We start from the raw sequence: 22,879 nt of genomic DNA on the forward strand, positions 1-22,879 counted from the left end.
AATGAGGAGAGAGATAAGGGGTCTTGAGTGAGGGCTCTGCTCTCCAGGTAGTGGGTACCTCAATATAGCATGAAGTCAGTAGAGCAATTAATCAGATATGTGGTTTAGAAGGATCCCTCTGTCAGAAGAATGAAGAATGAATTGGCAGGAGTTGGATGGGTTGAGATGAATGAAGGAGAAGATTGGACTTTGGAATACCACATAAAAGCCAACGTTAGTAGCTTGTGGGTCTAAAGTATGAAGGTCTAGCTGGGTTAAAATTGGAGACATTTCAGAAGTCAACATGAATCTTCCCAGGCTAATGGTAGCTGACTTTCTCCCAAAGGCTTGAACTATGAATAGACAAGGCTCACAGAGCCCCAGCACTGTCATTGTAGACACTGTATGGCTTAGCTTAAGGGTTGCCCTTATCTTCTAATATAATTAATGACCAGCTTGTGAGGTTTCATGGGCTTCAAAAACCCGTACAGACACATATGGCACCACACTTTTTCTTAAGTTACAGATGTTCCTGAAAAAGCTCCAGAAAGACAGCAAAGAGCACTGGCTACTTGCCCATTATTTCTCTGGTCCAGAAATCACGGGTTGCACAATGGGAAAAACTGGAGTCACTTCAGGCAACCACCTGCATTTATAAAACCCAAGGAACCCTCTTCTTTCCCTGTCTTTTTGCTTTAGGCTGGGTAAAAGGAAGCCTAGTTCTTGGGGTGCTTATCCAAGTATGATCCAGTTGTGAAAACTGGTTTGGACATCAGAAGGTCCAGGGCATCAGATAGAGTGTTTTTTAGATGTCTCAGAACAATATGTCAAAAGGATTCAGCTGGTTATTAAGGCAGTGCTGCCAAACCTTCCCATTGGACTGACATGATTATTTGTCCTGGTGGGGCCATGGGTCACAAGCTCTTGACTTGCAGAAGCCTTTCTGTCAGACTAGATTTCCTATAGGGCTATCAAAGAATAAGCCTTGCTTGCATGTATGGCACACTTAAAATTTTTTTAGTTGACAGATAATATTTGTATGTGTTTATGGGGCACTTATGATATTTTAATTCACGCATAGAATGTATAATGATCAAGTCAGGGTATTTAGTATATCTATCACCTCAAGCATTTTATCATTTCTTTGTGGTAGGGACTTTCAAATCTTCTCTTCTGGCTATTTTAAAATATACACTTTCAAAAGTAGTTTTGGGTGGGGGACTGGCAAATTGCTAGGAACCCTGCCACCCGGAATTCACATCTGCCTCTTCAGTAGTGACCCTGGCATGAGAAAAGGATACTCGTGTTAAGTGCATTTTTAAAAAGAATGTGAAAATTTGAATTACTTAATTGTTTTAGATAAAAGCAATAATAATTTGAGACGTTCTAATGTTCATTCTTTTGTTGTTGTTGTTGTTCCAGTGTTCTCCCAGCTTTCCTTGTGCAAAGCCAAGGAGTCTATGGAGGAATCACCATACTGAAGACACCTGTCCTGGTGCTGTTCCACCAAGTCTCTGGACCAGAGCATGAAGCCTCATGATCCAGGACACTCAACGAGGGACACTGGAAAGCATCTTTACTATTTACATTCCATTGACAAAGAACTGTGGTTAAGGACCTGGCCAAATTTGCAGTTGATGAGTGGTCCAGTAGAGACTTGAGTCATGCCCCAGACTCCAGAGCAATCCCCACTCCTTGGTGAATAATCTGTTTTTTAACTTGTCATTTGCCAAGTTGACACATCATACTACATACGGAGTAGCTGGTAAATGCACACTCCATGGTTAATCTGCTTGCATTCAGATCCAGTTCTACCACCTACAAGTTTACCTGTCTTTAAAATTTTCTTACCTTAGGATGACAACAAATATCAAATTTTAAAAATCACACAAACTTGGCTACTCTGGAGAAGTCAGTGCTCCCTCTCTCTTCCCTGCTGCTCTTCCATTTGCCTGAGACCCTCTTTTCCATGCTTTTCTGTCTAGCTCCATCTTTGGATTTCAGTTTGGACTTAATTACCTCAGAGAAGCTTCTTTTGGCCTTCCAAGGTTGAGTTGGGATCCCCTCTTCTGGGTTCCTATGGCATCATTTCCCCATTCAGCAATTGCCACACTGCTTTTTGTTTCCTTGTCTATCTCCCTAACCAAACTGTGAGCTAAGGTGCCGACTTTGCTGGGTTTTTTTACCCCAAGCATGTGATAGTAGTGCATAGTAGGTGCTCAAATATTTGTGGAATCAACAACAACAAATAGATGAGTGAATGGACAGATAGCGAGAAGAGAAAAAGGTCAGTAGACAAAGAGTCAAGGATATTCTCCTTGGGACTCCTGAATTCGGACCAGAGAATAGGGAAACTGGGGAGGTAGGGGGCGTTGAAGGTGGGATGAGGTGGTGGCTCTGGACCTTAATCTCACGGTCTTCGTTCCCACGGAAAAGGGAGGAGTTCCTACCACCCAAAGACTCTCTCTGGCTCCCTTGCTAGATCCTGCCTTCTGCCAGAAGACCCCAGAATACAGGCAAAGCCGCCAAAGGACAACAGTTCCAACGGTAGGAGCAGAGCTACTGCCTTCAGTGCGCCTCGGATCTGCACGCCTGCCTATCTTTGGGGTACACAGAAGGCGCGTACCATGAAAGCCCCAACTTCCCCTCTTTCTTTTCTCCCACGGTCGGGACCTTAGGGTAGGAGTTTCAAGAGGGGAGAAGCCGGTGGAGCAGTAACAGCCTTCATAATGTCTCCAGTCCCGCTTCCGTCACCTCCCTAAGGCTGCGCCCCCCTCCTGGGGGACGTGCGCTGGGCCCGGGGCCGCCGGGGCGGGGAAGGGTCGGGCCCGGGGCGGGGAGAAGCGTTTATATGTCGGCGAGGGGCGTGGGAGCTGCCACCCGCTTGCCTGCGGGACACCGGAGTCAAGAGGCTGCCCACGCCGCTGCCTGTCCGTTCCACAGTTCCGAGGTCTCCACCGTCTCCCCGCGCGCGGCAGGCGGCACCAAACTCTGGGCTCCCCGCGGTGCGCTCTGCCCGCGTAGTGCGCGTCCAGAGGAAATCCGCCCCGGGCTTTGGAAGTGCAGGGCTGGGGGCTGCATGGAAGTTTCCCCAAGGTAAGGCCAGGAGCCAACGCTAGGACAGCAAGAGCCAAAACTAGGTTTACAAGTGATCAGTAGTTGGATGGGAGGGACCGGCCAGAATAGAGGAGGCTGCATGAGAAAGACTGCGGTGGAGGGAAATAAGTGAATTTCAGAAGCTCAAAATCTCCTCCTTTGGCTTTTCTCCTCCTCCAAACAAGAGTAACTGCCCTCACCTCGTCTTTCTTTTAATTTTTCGCATCCGACTGTTGAAGAACCTACAGCACACTCTTGTCATTCTCTGCTCCCATCTCCGCGTCTCCCACCGCGCACCAGGGCGCCTCCTGAGAGGTGCGTCACCCAACACTGTGTCCTCACAGCACAGGGCCTGGCGAGTGGCATGTACAGTGGACCACTCGCGGAAACAAATGAATGGAGTTAATCAGGGTGAGTCAGGAAAAGTCACTCCCAAGCCTGTACATTCCCAGCCTGTACTTTTGTTCTTGCACTTCACACAAATTTATTAAAGAGGGTTGGACTTTTACTGCTGTCTGAGGGGAGGAAGGAAAGCAGAGAAAATGCACCCTTTTCTCAATTCCCAGAAACATTCTACTCTGAGCGGAACCCCAATTACCGGGCTCAGTATCAACCATGCAAGTAATTTTGAAGAGGAGAGGAGGCAGGCTGGAAGAGGAAAAAAAAGTTAAAACTAGGAAGTGATTTTCTTTTCTTTTTTGTCCTTTTGTGACAAGGATTTCTCATTCCTCTTGTTAAAAGTCTACTCTATGGATATATTTAAAGAGGACCTTTGCCAGTGGATGGGTGTGGGGGTGATAGGAGAGGGGTGGTGACGGTGATTAGGAATATCTGAGACAGTAAAAATCCTAACACTTGTGGCAGGAAGGATAACAGCAGTCTTCTGTTAAGAATTCTATAGTTACAGAATTCAGCAGTCATGTTACTTTTTCTAAACTAATCTATTTAATGAGTAGTATTTTTAACATAAAATGTTCAATGTTAAATTTATTGTTCAGTGTCTTCATGAAGTCACTTACATAAAAATCCTGAAACTTCTAAATAATGTTCTTTAAAATACACAGCCTTAAAAGTTCTTGTCTTTATAAAAGAGGTTGTCAATTAATTTCTCCTTTTTTTTGAGACGGAGTTTCGCTCTTGTTGCCGGGGCTGGAGTGCAATGCGCCATCTCAGCTCATCGCAACCTCCGCCTCCCGGGTTCAAGCGATTCTCCTGCCTAAGCCTCGCGAGTAGCTGGGATTACAGGCATGAGCCACCACGGCCGGCTAATTTTGTATTTTTAGTAGAGACGGGGTTTCTCCATTTTGGTCAGGTTGGTCTCGAACTCCTGACCTTAGGTGATCCGCCCGCCTCAGCCTCCCAAAGTGCTGGGATTACAGCAATTTCTCCCTCATTTTATTCCAAAATATTAGAAGTGCAGAGGAGACCGTGCCTCAAAAGAAGGTGTGTTTTGGATGTAGTGCCATGTGAAATCAAATTTTATAATGTTCATGAAAGATGTTAGGTTAAGCATTCATTGGAGAATCACCTTTGGCTTTTATATTTTAGTAATTTAAAAAATTTAATTTTGCTAAATTTTTTGTGAACCAATTCTCCGGAAATACTATTGTTGAATATAAATACTTGCAATTTTCAGTTTTTCTATTCCCTTCAGATAGTCTGAATTTCAGAAAGTTTCAGTATTTTGAATATTTTGCAGAAAATATTTATTTATTTGTATAGACAGTATCAAGAGCATCTAATTAAGTCACCAAATGAAGATCAGGTTGTAAAAATTATGAATAAAAATTGGTGCCTTATTTAATAATCTCTATACTTAGTACACTATAAAGTCCCACTAATACAATGGTCTTAAAAATGACTGAAAAGAACTTCTCTGTCAGTAAATATCCGCTGACCCTGGAATTCCTCAAAAATATGGGTTTGTGAGCTAGACCCCCTGCAAATATATAAAAGTGATCCAGACTAATGATTATGTGTTGTAATCTAAGAATACTCATTCCTACAGTCCTAAGAAATAAGTAGGAAGGTTAGATTTTCTATGCTTCTTCTTATGCTTCTAAAAGATTCATGAACATGACTTTTCCAGGATGATTGTTGGCCAAAATTGTTTTTTTTTTCCTTTCCTGACCTTATTGTCGTTATTTAAAGTATAAGGTGGATTAGCTTTGCTCTCCAACAGGTCTAGATTCAAGTTATAGACAAACTCAAACAATGCAGTTACCTCTCTGAGTCTTATTCTTGTCACCTGTCACATAGGGCAGTGATATCTACCTACCTCACAGGGGTGTATGGGGGAAAAAAACAAGATCTTTGTAAAATGCCAAGCACAAGTGCTCAATAAATGAGGACAATGGTGATGGCGATGGTGGTGGTAAAGCCATCATCATCATTAGATCAGGCAAATAGAATTGTTTCCAATAATTTAGTTAATATTGAGCCCAATTTTATCCTGTGTTCTGACCTCACTCAAATACTTTGTTTCCATGGAATGTAATACATGATTAACAGGAACGAATGATCCGCCAAACATTGTAATCTCCTTGGAAGTGTTCTAGTTTGTAGAGATCATGGAGATCATTTAGGGCCTGTCACTCTGGCATGCTGCTATCCTGGAAGAGATGTTTGAGGATTGTGGCTGTTTTGCTTTTACTACAAATTTCTTCATATCTTAGGCTTTAGCATTTGAGGAGACTTTTCCGTGAGGGTCAAATTATGCCTGCAGGTAGGAGGCTTTTAAAAGTGCACTCGGTGTTTTAATTTCTTTAGCTAATGCTTTTGCAATAATAAAAATGTCTTTCTACTTTCAGCAGAAGGGTATTATATTTAGATTTTCTGAATTTTAAAGCAGTTACCAAAAGCTACGCTAAGCTTTTCAAAGGAATTTAAAAGGCATAAATGATCCTTTACAAAATAGTGACTAAAGGCCGAACTTTCTAAATGAAAAAATAACTGAGTCTTACTCTCAATTCCTCTTCTGTTTCCTCGCCCTCCTTCCAAAACTGTTTTTTTCTTGAGGTGACCCCAAGGCCTTGGCATGGAAATTTAGAGGAGATTACCACATAAAAATAGATACCATTAGCTAACATAAGTCATGTACAGAAGAAAAGATCTTTTGTGTCTCTTGTATCCCTAATGCTTCCTACAATACCTAGCACTTAGTAGGTATTCAGTAATATTTGGTAAGTGAAGGACTTAAAATTTCAAAATTCTGGCTAAATTATGCGTCTCATGTAAAGCTGTAGCAGTTGCACTTAGAAAATCCAATAACATGCAAAATCTCAGGGAAAATTCCAAACATGAAAAATCTCGGGACAAGATAAAGGAGGCAGTATCATCTTTGTGTCTCTACTTCTGAAGTTCAGTCTTACTAAAACACCTGGTCTATCACTACTGACTCTAAATCTTATCTTTATGAGCTATTTTGATTGACTGACATAACCCTAAAAACTAATACATTTAACAGTCCCGAAGAACAAGTCTAAGGAGATGTACTCATTTAATTTTGGAATGATGAGAAAATTTTTCCCCAAATGCTCAACTGGTAGAGGGGAGGGAAGAAGAATAGAATATACAAACCAACTTGGTCTTGCAAATGTAAACCTCAGTATTCTCCTTAAGTCACAAAGGCACAAATAAATATACATGTAACCATTTTAAAACCATTTACAGTTAAGGATGTGAACATTGATTCGACTCTAAAATATTTTTGTATTGCTCTAAGTACTGTATCCTACACTTTAGAGGGGAAAGATTTTGCCGGAGTTAGTTGGCAAAGGCATTTGTGTTGGCTTGAAAAACCATAAGCTAATCACTTATTTAGTCTGTTAAAAACAACTTGATTAATGTTTGGTAAGAAATTCTGACTAAAATTCTCCATTATATGCTTCCAAATACAATAGAACTTTGAAGATCATAAGCAAGTCACAGTCATATTTGGCTATTACTGTTTGTTATAAAACAATCCCACAGTATGTCAAATGGTCTGTGTACCATATTTTCGTACCCCTACCTCATCCTAAGCCAGCATGTGTAGTTAACTTTATAATCTTGTTTACTTTCACATTTTCTCTGGGACAGCTAGAAACTTTAATGTGAAGATGACATTATACACTGTAGCAGATTCCCTCAATATCCAGGCTTTTCTCCTCTCTGCTGGCTACAGATAATGTGAGGGCCCTGCCCATATTTTCCCACTGTGTTCCTTCTTTCAGTGCATGCTGGAGGCTTCTTACTTCAAGCACTGTGACTCTGTCTGAGGGCTTTATCGGGCCTTGGGAGCCTGCCTGACCCATGTAGGGTAGGCCAGAAGGGCCTGGAAGTAAACACCCCTGGAGTAATACCTTACACAATAATATATGAAAGTTGGTAAGTAAATACCCCACTTTCTCACATCTTAGGTGAGGCAACTTTTGAGGTATGAACCATACATTCCTCCAGAGGTACCCAATGGAACCGAGCTCCAGCTGCTCATAGTGGTAACCTACCTGCTCATTAACATTGACTTTTTTCCCTTCTCTGTCTCACTTCTCCACTCCTTTACCAGGAGTTACCTCCCAAATAAACTAACTGAATGAATTCTTGTCCAGGGTCTGCTTTTGGGAGAACCCAGTCTACCATAAACTTTTTGGCTATTTCAGTAAATGCAGTATAGGTTATACTGCAGTAAACTAAGTATAGCTTACACTTAGCCAAGTGGACTATAGATGCCATTCTAGCCAAAAAGTAAATCATGAATGGAATTCTTGCTTTCCACAGTGCAGAACAGAATTTTGTCTGTAGCTAATACTGTTTCATTGGTGTCTTGGTGTCTTGTTTCACTTGTATCTTATTGGTCATAACTGGATCCTAAATTCTCATCGCCTTTTTTGGAAACTGTCATGGGACATGGAGGGAGATATCAGTGAAGATTTGGTGTGACTCCAGAACAATGAGTGTTTAGTGTGATCCCATAATTAGAGAAATAGCACAAAGAACACATTCTGCTCATGTTATGTAAAGAGGTTCTGGAAAGTGGTTCAAACACATGCTCAGTGAAGATAATGCTGGGCCCTTTATTTTCCTGCTGGGTGTTCCTATCCCCTCCACAGGTTGGGTCACCATTTATTTATCAGTGATTTTCTAATCCATACCGCCAGGCCAGACCTCTCCTGAGAACTCCAGTCCCAGATATCTAACTGCCCACAAGGCACTTGAAGATTTGTTTGCACCACAAGTCCGACAAGTCCCAAATGGTACTCATTCTCTTCCCCCAGACCCTCCCCTCTTCCTGCGAATGGCACAACCCAGTGGCCCCATCAGAAAACTTTGAAGTAGCCTTGAGGATCTGTCCTTCTCACTTCATCAACAGTCCCATCTAATCAGTCTCCAAGTCTTACAAATTTAATTTCCTGACAATCTCTACAAACTTCTCTCCATTCTCCTTGTCATCACTGCATTTCCAAAACACTGTCATCTATTTCACTCAACACCGGCCTCCTAGTGCCCCTCCCTGTATCTAGTCATGCCCCTCTTGTAGCATTCTCCACACTTCAGCCTGAAAACATCTGCTCACACTTTTCTCTGGTTAAAATGCTCCAGTGGCTTTAGGTAAAATCCAAAATCCTTATCCTGGTTGAAAATCCTCCCACCACTCCACCTTAACTGCGTCTTCTGCATCATGCCTTCTTATTTTGTTCCCACTACTCCCAGTCCTCTAGTTCTTTAGGGAGATCTTGCTCTCTCTCACCTCCTGCCACTTGCATTTTGGAATCTCTTCTACCTAAAACCATATTCTCCAGACTCTCAACCTGGCTAACTGCTTCTTTCCCTTTAGAACTTAGCTACTATGTTCATTCCTTGAGAAAAAGCATTACTGGACCCCCTTACTAGGAAAAGTGCCCTTCCCTGGATCCCCACAATAGCCTGGGCTTCCTTAGCCATATCGCTCTCCCACTAAAAGCTCTATTTCTTAGTCTTTCATGTTCACCAGACTGCCTTCAGTGCCAGCTGCTGAAGTATCTGTTGTATGAATAATGAGCTGAAATCAGGTTCCTTACTAGCTGATGAACATGGGCAAGTCACCTAACTTATCTGAACTTCAGTTTTCTCATCAAAGTGGAAATAATATTCAAGCACAGGGTGATTGAGAGGAGTTGATGAAATTATGGATCTGGGGTTCCTGACACCTAAGTTGGTGCTCAATACATAGAAGTTATTTTGGATTCAGCAAGGTAGAACTAGGCTTGCCTTGCCTCATGATGTTTTGAGACAGTAAAGGCTACATCCTGGAAGGTGTAAGTTAAAGGGGCACTTTGATGTAGCAGCTCTGGGAGGAACCCAGAGGGAGGACAGTATCATTTAGCTAAAAGCTAAAAGGTCTTTTAAAACCTTTCAAGAGGTGTGTTTTTGGAAATGCAAGTGATGTAACTACATATAATGGCATCTAATTCCCTCACAGTTTCTTCCAAACAGTCTTTCTCCTTGAGTTTCAATATCTGCATTCCCTGGATTAATGCCATGAATCCAATTTCTAAACTGAGATTTTTTTCCAAGAGTTCTGCCTTAATTAGTTATTCCCCGCTCCTCCTTGGTTTTTTTTTCCCCCTTCTCCACGATTACTGTCATCAACCTGAAATGGCACCATTAAGCACCTAATCTTTGAGCCTCCGGGGAACTGTCATCAAAATGCTCAGGAACCGAGATGTACATTTACAGGCAATGTAACTGGGTAGAGGCAAGCACAAAACAAGTTCCTCAGCTTGCACTGGTGAATGATGAAGGCAGAGAATTTCTTAGCTTTTAGTAGAGAGGTGAATTAAGTACATAATTGGGGTGGAAATTGGGATAATAGCAACTCAGGGAGCTGTCTGCACATTTTAAGGGCTTTTAGGTATTTAGTAAGTTACTGCTTTGACGCACTTACCTAATAGTCCATAGCAAAACAGTTTTCAAGTTCACTGGGCCAGAGGTGCCCTGCCCCACTCTAAACATACAAAGTGTATAAATTCCTTTTTTTTCCTATATATCCTAACAATTTTGGAATACATAGTCACTTGTAAGTAACAGTCAGTATACTCAGAAAAATAGGCAAAATGGTGGTTAATGGTGTCGTCTATGTTGGAGTCCCACCTCATTTTCTTGGATCGGCTTGAATAGATAAATTCATAAATATGTATTCTTAGCTGCAAAATTCTTTAAGTAGTTGCCTTTTTACTTCCAAAAGCATGAAGGACTTTATTTATCTGTTTATTTTATTTCTCAGTGCTCTTATCAAGTCTTTAAATTTCTTCATGGAGAAAACAGCAATTAGGCAATAGATGTTCCTATGTCATCTCAATCAGCAGTAGCAAAAGTTGTTAAGTTGGGCAGTGTGCTGGGCACCGACTGCATGATTCCATGCCTTCCATCCCTGCTAAACTCCCCCTTGAGAAAGGAGATTTGCGCTGTGGATGCAGAGCTGAAGCCATGCCACTAACTGCAGCCACTAAGCAATTTTGGGCTGGGATAGAAATACCCTAGGGAAAAAGAGATGAATGACTTCAGCTCTTCACAAGGTGGGTCTTCGAATACTCCAATCCAGAGTTTTCTACATCAATGAACTCAGCACTTATTAAACATATTAGATACATTATCACATTTAATCCTTACAACAACCCATTATCCTGCTTTCACAAATGAGAGTCCAGGATTTCAAGGTTCATCAATTGCTCAAATCACAGCTGGCCAATGAAAGAGATTTGAATTCTGGATGTGGTTAAAACTCAGGCCTTGATACTGCTATCTGTATATTCTGCCAGGTAATCTGGAAAATGTGTGCTTCAAAAGCCTAGAAACTTCTAATGTGGACAAAATTTAGATCCCTGGATGCTCAGAATAACAGTTCAGAAGTCATATTTTTCATGGTAAGAGGAAATTTTGACTCAGTATTTTTTAGAAGAGGGAAAAAAGGGAGACTGCTAACATTGTGAACATGAAGTCTCAAAATGGCGATGTTTGAGAAGTCGCTCAGGGACTTGGATCTCTGTTATTGAAATTGACTTCAGTAAATATTTTCAAAAGTCCATTCTCCTTTTTTTGCTGTTTGACTTTTTATAGAATCCTAGAATTTCAGAGCAGAAATGGATCTTACAAATCGTTTCAAGTATTTTTTTTAAGCAAAAGTGATTGGTTCTTCCTCTATGCTCTCCCACAATTTAAATCTTTTCATGAATTCTTGTCGATCTCGGGAAAAAGACAGAAGTCATGAGTAGGTCCTGCAAAGCTGTGAATGGCCTGGACTCTTCCTCTCTTCCAGTCTCATTCAGTGCCATGCTCCCCTTCTCTCCCTGTGTTCTATTTATGCTAGACTTCCTTTGCTTCCTTGACCACGCCATTCTCCTTCTTGCCACGAGAACTTTGCATCAGCTATCCTCCCTTCCTGGAACATCACATTCCTCCTGGGCTACTTAACTCTCACCATTCCTTCATCATTAGCTCAAACAGCATTCCCTCAAAGAAGCCTTCCCTGGACTTTCCAAGTTAATCAGTTCTCCTCATTATGTAGTGATATATGTCATCACAGTGTATAATAATTCAACAAATAGTTATTAAGCATTTTTTAATGTACAAACCCTATTCTAGGTGTTGGAAAACAGACAAAGTCCCTGCTCCAAGGAGGATATAAACAATAGAGAAGTCAATAAATGACTTATAGGTAGTATTCCATGCTACCTTAATTAAGAAATTAATTGTGGAGCTAATGACTGACTATAAAGAAGGTGGGAGGTAATTTTGGATGGGTTGGTCAGGGAGGCTTCTCTGGGGAGGTGACATTTGAGCAGAGATCTGAGTGAATATGGGAGGAAAATATGAGTCCCTCTTTGTGAAGTCGGGTAGGGGGACACTTCCAAGCAGGAACAACTTTGGCTTGTTCATGGAATGCAAGGAGGCCATAGTGGCTGGAGTGGAGGGAATGAGGAGAGTAAAGATGAGATCAAAGATCACATGGGCATGGCTCACATCATTAAGAGCCTTATGGACTGGGTGTAAGGAATTGGAATTTAGCCTAAGTGTGATGAAAAGTCACTAGAGATTTTGAACATAGGTGCACCAATCTAATTTATGGTCTTCAAAGATCCCTCTGATTGCTGTGTGAAGGATCTGTGAAGAAGGACAAGGGTCAAGTACTGTTAGTGCTGTAGTTCCGCCAAGAAGTGATGGTGGCAGTGATGTGGTTTGCAGCTGGTGCAAAGTGGTTAGATTTAAAACATGTTTTGAAGTACTATTGACAAGATTTGCTGATGTATTGGCTCAGGAGTTTCAGAGAAACCTCTTTTTTACATGTATCACAGTTGTAACTTTACACTTATTCATGTAATTCTTTAATCAGCACCTTATAGTTTCAAAGGACTATATGCTCCATGAGATAAAAAAAAATGTCTGCTTTTACTTTTCATTGCATACCCACTGCCTGACTGCCTACCAGGTGATAGACGCTTAATAAATATCACTTGAATGAAGGCATGAATAAGTGAACGGATAAATACATAAACTAAAACGATCTTATTCTATAGATAAGGAAAATGGGTCTCCGAGAGTTTAAGTTAAGGAAATGGCCTTAGGCCTCTCAGCTCAGACTAGAACCCATGTCTCTACATTCCTCTTTTAGGCTACTTTTCCTCTTGCAGTAGAGCCACTGTGAACCTCATACTCTTTTATTGTGGGGAGGGAAGGGTTGCCAAAATGTGTTTCAAAAACTCCTAATGGATAACTAGTCTGTTTAGCCGGGCACTCATGAATGGCAGTCAAGAGTTATTCTAATCACCTTTGAGGCTCTGTTGAGGTAGCTCAAGTCTATTGCACTTTTTTCTCTTCTTTGACCTTGTTTTCTTCTCCAGTAAAGATAACTAATCTTAACTCACTATTGGTGAGTGTTATGCTTAGGACCCAAAAGAGGTCAGCCTAAGCCATCTGATTTGTGTCCTGTTTTGAAAGACACTATAGGTCTTTAGGCAAGAGCAGCTGGTGTGCTTAATCTTTATATAAGACGGTGGCCATTCAAAAATGTTCAGCACCCCCCGCCAAGGGCATTTTGAAGAAAATCAGTGGAGGCAAGCTGTGATTAAGAGGGAAAGGAGAATAGAATACAATTAAGAGTCTCCTCTGTTCTCTTGGAAGACAAAAGCTGCCTGAAATGTAACTTTCCCAAGCAATGATCACATCCTTGGCACTCTGCCTTTCTAATTAAATTGCTGATACATATATATGGATATTTCATTTAATGAACAGCTGGTAAAATTGGATCCTTGCTCTGTAGAGGTTTACCAAAGCACTTCATAGTTTCAGTGTGATTGAATACTAATCATTTACCCCAGAATACAAAAGAGGAAATTAAACCTGACCTAGCTGCTTATCATCTGGGACCTTCTAGGCTGCATCCCCCATGGTCAGCATAGTAACTTTATCTGTTGTTTCCCATCAAGTTACTTCCAATGTTACTTTTCCTTTTTTTTTTGGTTGTTGTTGTTGCCCTCCTCTTGGAAGCAACGCCTGGTGTGCCTTTACGTTTTTCAGAGCTGTTTCTGATGCTCTGAGACCCAAACCCTTATGAGGTTTCCAGGAGACAGACATTGAAGAGATAAACACTCAGATGAAAGCTTAATCATAGATTTGAGATATGCTATGAAAAATAATAAGATGCTATGACAGAAAAATCTCAGAGGGAACCTAAGTTAATAAGGACAGAAGGAAAGGACCTCCTTGAGGCAGCAGCATTGCAATGAAGACTTGGAGACGAGGACTGAGCAGGAACAAGGAAAGAGGAACAAAAAGGCTGCCAGAGAGGGTGGCAGTGGCCAGATGGGCATGGGGCAGGGCTTTTCAAACTTTGATGGGCATGCAGATCACCTGGGGACCTTGTTAAATGGTTATTCTAATTCAGTAGGACAGGTGATCCTGCATTTCTGACCCCCAGTGATGCTGATCATGCTGATCTGAGGACCACTCTTTAAGTAGCAATGGAATAGGGCAAGGGTTGCAAAGTTTTTCTATAAAGAGTGAGATAATAAACATTTTAGACTTTGCAGGTCATACTGTCTCTGTTGCAACTACACAGCTGTGCCATTGTAGTGTAAACGCAGCCGTAGATAGTACATAAGTGAATGGATATGGGTGTGTTCCAATAAAGCTTTAGCAAAGCAGAGCATCATTTTGGCTCACACACCATGGTTTTCTGACTCCTGGGGCAGAATCAGGTGGTATTGGTTCTTAGGTTCAGATGCACATCAAAGTCACCTGGGTTTGAATAATCACCCATCAGGTTCCTATTTCAGATCAATAAAATCAGGATCACTGGGGATGGGACTGAGGCACTGATAGACTTAAAAAGCTCCCCAGGTAAGCCGGGAGCAGTGGCTCACGCCTGTAATCCCAGCACTTTGGGAGGCCGTAGGCAGGTGGATCACAAGGTCAGAAGATCGAAACCATCCTGGCTGACACGTTGCATAACCCTGTCTCTCCTAAAACTATAAAAAATTAGCCAGGTGTGGTGGACACCTGTAGTCCCAGCAACTCGGGAGGCTGAGGCACGAGAATGGCGTGAACCCGGGAGCTGGAGCTTGCAGTGAGCTGAGATCATGCCGCCACTGCACTCCAGCCTGGGCAACATCCCCAGGTGATGCCAAGGTGCAGCCTGGGCTGAGAGCCACTCTGGGCCTCAATCTCATTTGATAGCCCCTTATTCTCTTTGCCCTAGGAGATAGGCAAGGCAAAATGACTCCATCTTTTCTTAATTCTGAGAGATCATCAGTTGACCAATAGCTTTCAATGAAGAGGGGAAAAACACAGCAGGAAATGTACAAAAACACAGCAGGAAATGTAAAAAAAAAAAAAAAGCAGGAAGTGTACAAATCTCTAGTAACACACATCCTGATTTCATGCATGTTAAAATCAGGGTGGAGTGGAAATGTTCACTCTGAATTCAGGAAATATGGTATTTTCATCCCTAGTATACAGATGAGGAAAATGGAGCACAGAAAATGTATTGTGCAGATTGTATGATGATATGCCAGGGAGACACAGGCAACCTATTGTGACTTAGCTTGCTGAACTGCTTAAGCTCTTCTGTCCCCTCTGGGCCTTTCCAGATACATGCTGATCTCCCTGCCTTGGACATGCTGCCTCACCTCATTACAATCACCTGTTTAATTTCTGCTTCTCCTTCAAGTCTTCTCCTCAGCTTAGTCATCTGCTTTTTCTGAGGTATCTTTCCTGGTCCCACACCCAGAGAAGGGGCCCCTGCTGGGAGCACCTGTAGACCTTAGTGAGGTTCTCTATTAAAGCCAGATCTCTTTCTGTTGACATAAATTTAACCTCCTGGCCCTGGAAAAGTTCATGAGGGAAAGGACCATGACTGCCTTGTTATTTTATCTCCAACACCTGGTATATGGCAGGGGCTCAGTGAATTTTTGAGGATTGCACGAACTCAGTCCCCCTCCTCAGCAGAGGGCAGCACAGTGGTTTAGAGGAGTGGTCCTCAAAGTGTGGTCCTCAGCCCTTCCGTATTAGCATCACCTGGAACATTGTTTGATATGCAAATCCTGAGGCTCACCATGACCTACTGATTCAGAGTCTCTGGGGCTGTGGCCCAGCTGTCAGTGTTTCAGTCTAGCCCTCCTGGCGATTCTGAGGCTTGTTCCAGTGTGAGGATCACAGGTTAGGGTATGGACTCTGAAGCCAGACTGCCTGGCTTCGAAACCCTGGCTCTGTTGCTTAAAAACTGTTTGGCTCTGGAAAATTTACATCACCTTTCTGTACCTCAGCATTCTCATCTATCAAATGGAGTTGATAAAAATACCGTCTGAAGCTTGTTCCAGTGTGAGGACCATGGATTAGGGTATGGACTCTGAAGCCGGACTGCCTGGCCTCAAAACCCTTGCTCTGTTGCTTAAAAACCGTTTGGCTCTGGAAAATTTACATCGCCTTTCTGTACCTCAGCATTCTCATCTATCAAATGGAGTTGATAAAAATACTAGTAGCTACCTGAATTGGATTAAATGAGATAAACAACCTAGAGCTGTTAACACAGCACTGCTCAAAGTAAGTGGTGAAAATATGTTAACTGTTAGTATTATTAACTGTGCAACTCTGGGAAAATTTATTCTCTGAGTTTTATTTCCTTTGTCTTTAAAACAAGGATTAAATTTGCCTCACAGGGTTTTGAAAGTTAAATGGTTGTAATATGTTAGGGTGCTTAACCTTTGGCTAGGCTGTGGGGCCCAGTTATTTAGTCAAACACCAGTCTCCGTGTTGCTGTGAAGGTGTTTTTAGATATGATTAACATTTAAATCAGGAGATTTCAAGTGCAGTAGATTACCCTCAGTAATGCATGTGGGCCTCATTCAATCAGCTGAAGGCCTTAAGGAAAAAGACTGAGGTCCCCTGAGGGAGAAGAAATTCTGCTTTCAGACTTAAGATGGCAACATCAACTCCTGCTGGAATTTCCAACTTGCTGGCCTACTCCGCAAATTTCGGACTTGTCAACCCTCATAATTACGTGAGCCAATTTCTTGAAGTCTCTCTTTCTCTCCTCTCCACCCCCCTCCTCTACACACACACACACACACACACACACAGACACACACACACAGTCTCTCTCTCTCTCTCTCTCTCTCTGCCACTCACACATTGCCTTTCTGTACCTATTGATTTTGTTTCGCTGGAGAACCCTAATTCAATGTGCTAAATATGTGTAGGTCCAGGCTTTTCAACCTATATAGTTTCTCAACTATTGACCTTCGGGCTGCACAATTCTTTATTTTGGGGAACTCTTCTGTGCACTGCAGGATGTTTAGCAGCATCTAACATCCTATTAGCCGCATACTAACAACAGTAGTGGGTTGACCTCTACCCACTAGATGTCAGTGGCACCCCACACCCCAGCAGAATCAAAAATATTTCCAGACATTGCCAAATGTCCACTGGGAATGGAAAATCTCCAGGTGAGAACAACTGGTATAAAAAGGAAAATGTATGAGCTCTTCCCCCTAGTTCACTCCCATTGAACCAGTGCTGCTCTGCTGCCCACATAGCCTACATTCTCTTCCCTTTCCCCATCAAAACACTGTCCACAAAGTCTGGCTCAAAATCACTACTATCAAAGGTGGCTCTAATAACCTGCCTCCCCCTTGAGCTTCTGCTCTCATGCCTGTCTTTTCACAGAGTTTTCTAATGTGCTTCTTATAGTCTCATAGGCCTGTGCTTTGTCCTTCTCCATTGAAACCCCTTGAAGGCAGGGGCAGCCATGAAAGAGAAGCAGATGATTTGATTTGAGTCAAAATCCTGCTGTTTACCAGCTTGTGGCCTTGGTAGAGTCACTCGTTCTTGCTGAATTTCAGTGTTAACATCTATAAAATGAGAAGAGCAGAGTCTACCTCATAGAGTGGTTATAATGTAAAAGCAATTTATAAACTATAAAAATACTGTATATGTGTTTTCCTCAAAGAAAAACCATGCCTTTTTCTGGTATAGAGATAGACAGCACAGGGGAAGAGGTTTTGGGAGGTGTGTTTAGGATGAAATATGACTTTTGAAAAATGCCAGATGAACATGTAAATGCATGGATTTGCATATCTTATTTTGCATTTTGCTTTAATTTTCTTTTGATAGCTTTTGAAATAGGATCTTTTCTGTGTCCTTCTGAGATTAATATATAAATAACCTAATGGGGCAGTTGACAAGGTGATGCAATTTCCCTAGTTATTGACTTCAAATTCCTGGAAATGATGCCACTTATCAGCATTTCTCCTTACCCCTATTGTCTGTTGTCTTTATTCACTCAGGGAGCACCTGTGCTTGACACTGAGTATTTTTCCTTCAGAACTTATTAAAGCAGCCACTTTACAGAAAAATAGTTTCTGTACTCCCCCATCCCACTCTGCCAAGGCATTAATGTGCCCCTTTTCTGATCTTCTACACTCCTACCTTGGGCTCGCCCACCTGTGTGAACACAGGTCTGCCCCTTGCGTCCCCAATCAGACTCTGATTTCATGATGTCCGGGGCTGTCTTTGCTGGATTTTGTGTTCCCAGGGGCTGGTACACTGACCAAAGCAGTTGACTTACTCATGAATGTGACAGCAGTGACTCACTAAGTTTCCAATACTACATGTCCATCTGCCTGTGGGATGTCTCCACTCCTATGACTTGTGGACACCTCAGATTCTGTGCTTCAAGGAATTAAAACTGGATCTTACTTTATGCACCAGTTATCTAAGTTTGCAAAGTAAATCATTCCAAAAAGTAGTGGCCTAAAAACAATTTAATATCTCTCATGGTTCTGTGGGTTGACTGGGTTTCTGGGTAATTCTTGCTTAGGGTCTCAGTGAGATAGTGGCCAGAGTCATCACTATGTTTTCAGTCACATGTCTGGCACCTGGGCTGGGAGGGCTGGATCATCTGGGAGCTGGTTAGGCATCTCTCCTGACCTCTTCACAAAGCCTCTCCATGGAGCTAGCTTAGATTTTTTCACAATATGGATTCAGAATAGCGGAACTCCTTACTGGCAGCTGACTTGGCCCGGAGCAAGTGCCTCAGGAGCCTACATGCCAGCTCCAAGGTTTCTTATGACCTAGCATTGAAAGCCTGAGTCCATCACTTCTGCCACATTCTACTGATCAAGTAAGTCATTAAAGCTAACCTAGATTTAGGGGAAGGGAAAATCGACTTTTCTTCTCAGTGGCAGCAGTGGCAAAGAAATAGCGGCCATATTTTACCGTATTTTCTAACAAGTGCAGTTTGTTGCTTCTGTCAATAATTCTTTCATAGCCTTACATCCCAGGAATTAAAAAAAAAAAAAAAAGCAAAAACGGTGTCAAGCACAGGTGCTCCACCTAATTTAATAACAATGGATTTCATCACTTCGTCACCTCCTTGCCACTTACCCTCCAACCCTCTACCAGATTGGTTTTCACAAGATATGAACACTCCTTTTTTGAAAGACCTTTGTTTGTTCCTTCTTCTTGCATGACATCATTTAGCATTCCTTTTTTCTTATGACTTTTTTCAAATACACAGAAAAGCATAGTGAATAATGTAATAACTATTCCTTACCCAGATTTAACAATAACATCTTTCAATGTTTGTTCAGACTTTAAAAAAAAATAAAATATTACAGACAAGTTAGAAATCCTCTTGGTCCCCCTTTCTGCTCCCATTTTCCACTTTGCATTCCCAGCGGGGACCACTGTTCTGAAGTTGATTTGTATTGTTCCAAGTTTTGTTTTAATGTACCTCTGCTTAAACACTTGGTATTTTGGTGTGTTTTAATAATTTTACATGGATGGTATTGTACTTCTGAGACTTCTTCCCTAAGCCTCTCATCCAAGGATAGGAGCCCTGTTGTGGGTAGGTCATGTCAACCTACAACTAGTTTTCTCACTATGTTTTGAGATTTATTCCTCTTCAAGGCATGTAGATCTAAAGTATTCATTTAATGTTTGAACAATATTCCCACGTATGTGTGTGTGCACGCCAGTTTAATCTTTTTTAACCTCTGCCTGAACATTAATAGTCTGCAATTTTTACGAACATATATTGTCTTGTACACATGTACCAGGGTTTCTGTAGGGTATCTGCTTTACATGAAACTGCTAGATCATCTTTAATTTTACTTGAAATTGCCAAATTGCTCTCCAAAGTGAGTGCATCAAATTATATTCCCACCAGCCATGTATATAAGTTCTAACTTCCCTACATCCTTGTCAACTTTTGGTATTGTCAAACTCATTTTGGCCAGTCTAATAGGAAGGAAATGGAATCTCACTGTTTTAATATGCATTTCCCTGTTACTGATAAGGCTAAGGATCTTTTCATGTGGTTATTGACCATTCAGATTACCTCTGCTGTGAATTTCATGTTCATATTCATTGTTCATCTTTCTGCTGGAGTCAGTGATTTCATATTGATTCATAGATTAAATATATTACTCCTTATAGTAGCTTATTTCTTATTTATGATGTCTTTTGTCAGCACTAACATTTTAATGTATTTCCATTCACCAATCCTCTCCTTTATGATTTATACTTACTGTATTTTCATTAATTTCTTCCAAAGTCATAATGGTTTGGGTTTGCATTTTGACATACTGCCTTTGGAATATTGTGTGTGATTTTATCAGAGTTTAATCTTAGTAAACACCTATCTTAGTAAATAGCTAACATGAGAACTCAGGCATATGTTTTCCTTGATGACTTCCCTCTCATCTTTCACATTTTTATTGCGAATATTTTAGCTACACTTTATTTTAAACCACCCTGGGTTATTTTTTTTCACAGCCAGCACCTACTTAGATTTACCTACATTCAAATTATTACCATTGCTTCCTTCATTTTCTTTTCTGGGTTTAATCGTAGTGTTTCAGGTGAAAATCTAGAAGTAGATTTTTTTCTGTTAATGTTTTATTTCACTCTCATTTTTGAATTATAATGAGTATTGGGTTTTTCCTACTATGTTATAGTAGCATTTATATTAGTCTCTGGCATCTATTGATATGAATGACAAGTTTGCTCATCAAATCTCATTCATTTGTTGATTTATTTTACCTCCTCAAGTCAAGTCTTCATTTGCTCCACCCAAGAGAACTCATAGTATTTTCCTTCAGTTCTGGAAAATTCTCATCCATGACCTCTTCAGACATTGCCTCTCATTCTCTTTTTTCCCCTCACTATTCCTATTAGACCCACGCCAGTTGTTCTCACTCCAGGCTTTTAACTTCCCTGTTATATTTTCTGTATCTTTATTTTTCTTTGCTTTACTCTGGGTAACTAATTCTTGTTTTAAATGTGCTATATAAAACACAACGTTTAATGAATCAATTTTAGTTCCAGTGCACATATTTTCCATGGATAGATATTTTTATGGTTGTTTTTCAAATTCATACCTCATTTTATACTTTTTTGTGCTCCAGCTGTTTTATACTTTTCCTTTTTTTCACTGTGGCTTTCTATCATCTCTTTAAGCACTTTTCACAAATTTGTTTTTGCAGTGTCTTTTGAATTATTTTATTAGCCAGTGGTCTTGGATGCCACATCTCCTCTTTGTGAAACCTTCTGCCTCCCTTTGAGTGATTCTTTTTTTTTTTTTCCATAGTTGTAATTTTTTCTGCGCTCATCTTCAGCAGTGGCTATTTTTACGTGTTTGAGAGATTCCTATGCACCTAAAGTGGTGAAAATGCCCCTAAAGAGTTTTGCCTTTGCCTCTGCAGCTGCTGAGGAGTTTCATGGTTGAAACCAGTTTTTGCAGTAATTCCTCAGTTTGGGACTCCTGTACCATATGGATTTTGTAGGGTGAAGCCCTCTATCTACTCTTCACCAGACTTCTAAGTTTCTTATCTATGATTCTTCTTTAATATAGGGTTCCAGTAAAACACTTTGATTAGTCTTGCGACTGTGAAACTGCTTAGGTTCAAATCCCATTTGTACTACTTTATCACTGTAGGACCTTAGAAAAGTTACCTAGCTTCTGAGCCTCAACTCCTCATCTGGAAAGTGGAGAAAATAATAGAATTTCAAAGAATTGCTATGAATACTAAATGGTAGCTGATACATATAGAGAATTTGATATCCTTATTCTAGCCATTTCTCCAGGCCAGTGAGCCAAATTTTCTATTTTTGATTTTATAGAAGGGGATGCTCTTGTAAACTCTGCTATACAGAAAACTTCTCCAATAGTGAGTCTTACGTAGTGATTTCTGCTCATGCATCTTCATGAAACAAATTCTTCTCCACTTTTTTCTACACATAACCAAATTCTGTTCATCCTTTAAAGTCACACTCAAGTCTCACTTTCTCTGTGAGTCCTTCTGTCCTTACACAAGAGACACCTGTCTCTTTTCATTCATTCATCCCTATACATCCATTCATTTACTTGTTCATTCAAGTACCACAGTGGGTCTGGCACTGTTCCAGACTCCAGGGTGCAGCCTGCAAAAACACATACCTGCCCTTGTGGTACTCACATTCTTATGAGGAAAGACCATAAACAAGGAAACAAATATTACCACAGTAGATTCGCTGACGAAGACAAGTCCTCTGAAGAGAAATAATAGTGATTGGGAGTAGACGGGTAGAGAAGGGGAAATTATTTTCAATAGGGTGCTAACCAAATGTCCCTTTAAGAAGGATGTAATATTTAAACACACATCTAAGGAAACCAAAGTAGCAGAAACTGCGAAGGCCCTCAGGTAGAACAAGCATGTCCTGTTCAAGGAAAAGTGAAATCAGTGAAGCTGGAGTGGTGAGAGAGAGGAAGGAGATGAAGTCAGAGGATTAATAGGGCCTAGACCATGGAAGGCCCTGATGAACATGGAAAGGGGTTTTGAGTACATGTGAAACTATCTCATTTTTAGTTTAAAATAAAGCACACTTGAATAATATGTAATTGGCAACAGTGGAAGCAAGGAGTCCAATTAGAAAGCTTTGCTAGAATTCAGGTGAGATGATAGTGTCTTAGATTAAGGTGGAAGTAAAAAAGGTATTGACGAATGGCTGGATCTGAGATCTAATTTTTTTAAGTAAAACTAACAGTGTCTGCTCAGGGATGTGAAAGGAGATGAGATAATTATTCCTATGTTTCTAGCTGAGGAAACTTGGTGAGTAGTGGTACCACTTACTGAGATGGCAGTCATATTCAACTGTGCATTATTTAACAGTTAATTATTTTTTAGTGTATTTGTTACAGCTCAGCAATTAGATTGTCTGTTTCCCTTAACACAGTTAGGGACACTACATTCACATTTGATTGATTAGTTTGTTCTAGCTCTATCAATTAATAGCTGTGTGACTTTCAGCA

General features: G+C 41.1%; 1 protein-coding gene across 1 annotated transcript in view; it reads left to right on the forward strand.

Annotated features, from left to right (window-relative positions):
- The first annotated feature begins 2,830 nt into the window (after window positions 1-2,830).
- LOC100968217 (collagen alpha-6(VI) chain) overlaps window positions 2,831-22,879 on the forward strand; it is a 154,029-nt gene continuing 133,980 nt past the window's right edge. Inside the window, exon 1 of the mRNA XM_003829444.7 lies at window positions 2,831-3,075. Coding sequence (XP_003829492.5) covers window positions 2,831-3,075 — 245 coding nt within the window. The remainder of the gene's footprint in view (window positions 3,076-22,879) is intronic.

The sequence above is a fragment of the Pan paniscus genome, chromosome 2 (assembly GCF_029289425.2).
Source record: "Pan paniscus chromosome 2, NHGRI_mPanPan1-v2.0_pri, whole genome shotgun sequence".
Classification (NCBI taxonomy): domain Eukaryota; kingdom Metazoa; phylum Chordata; class Mammalia; order Primates; family Hominidae; genus Pan; species Pan paniscus.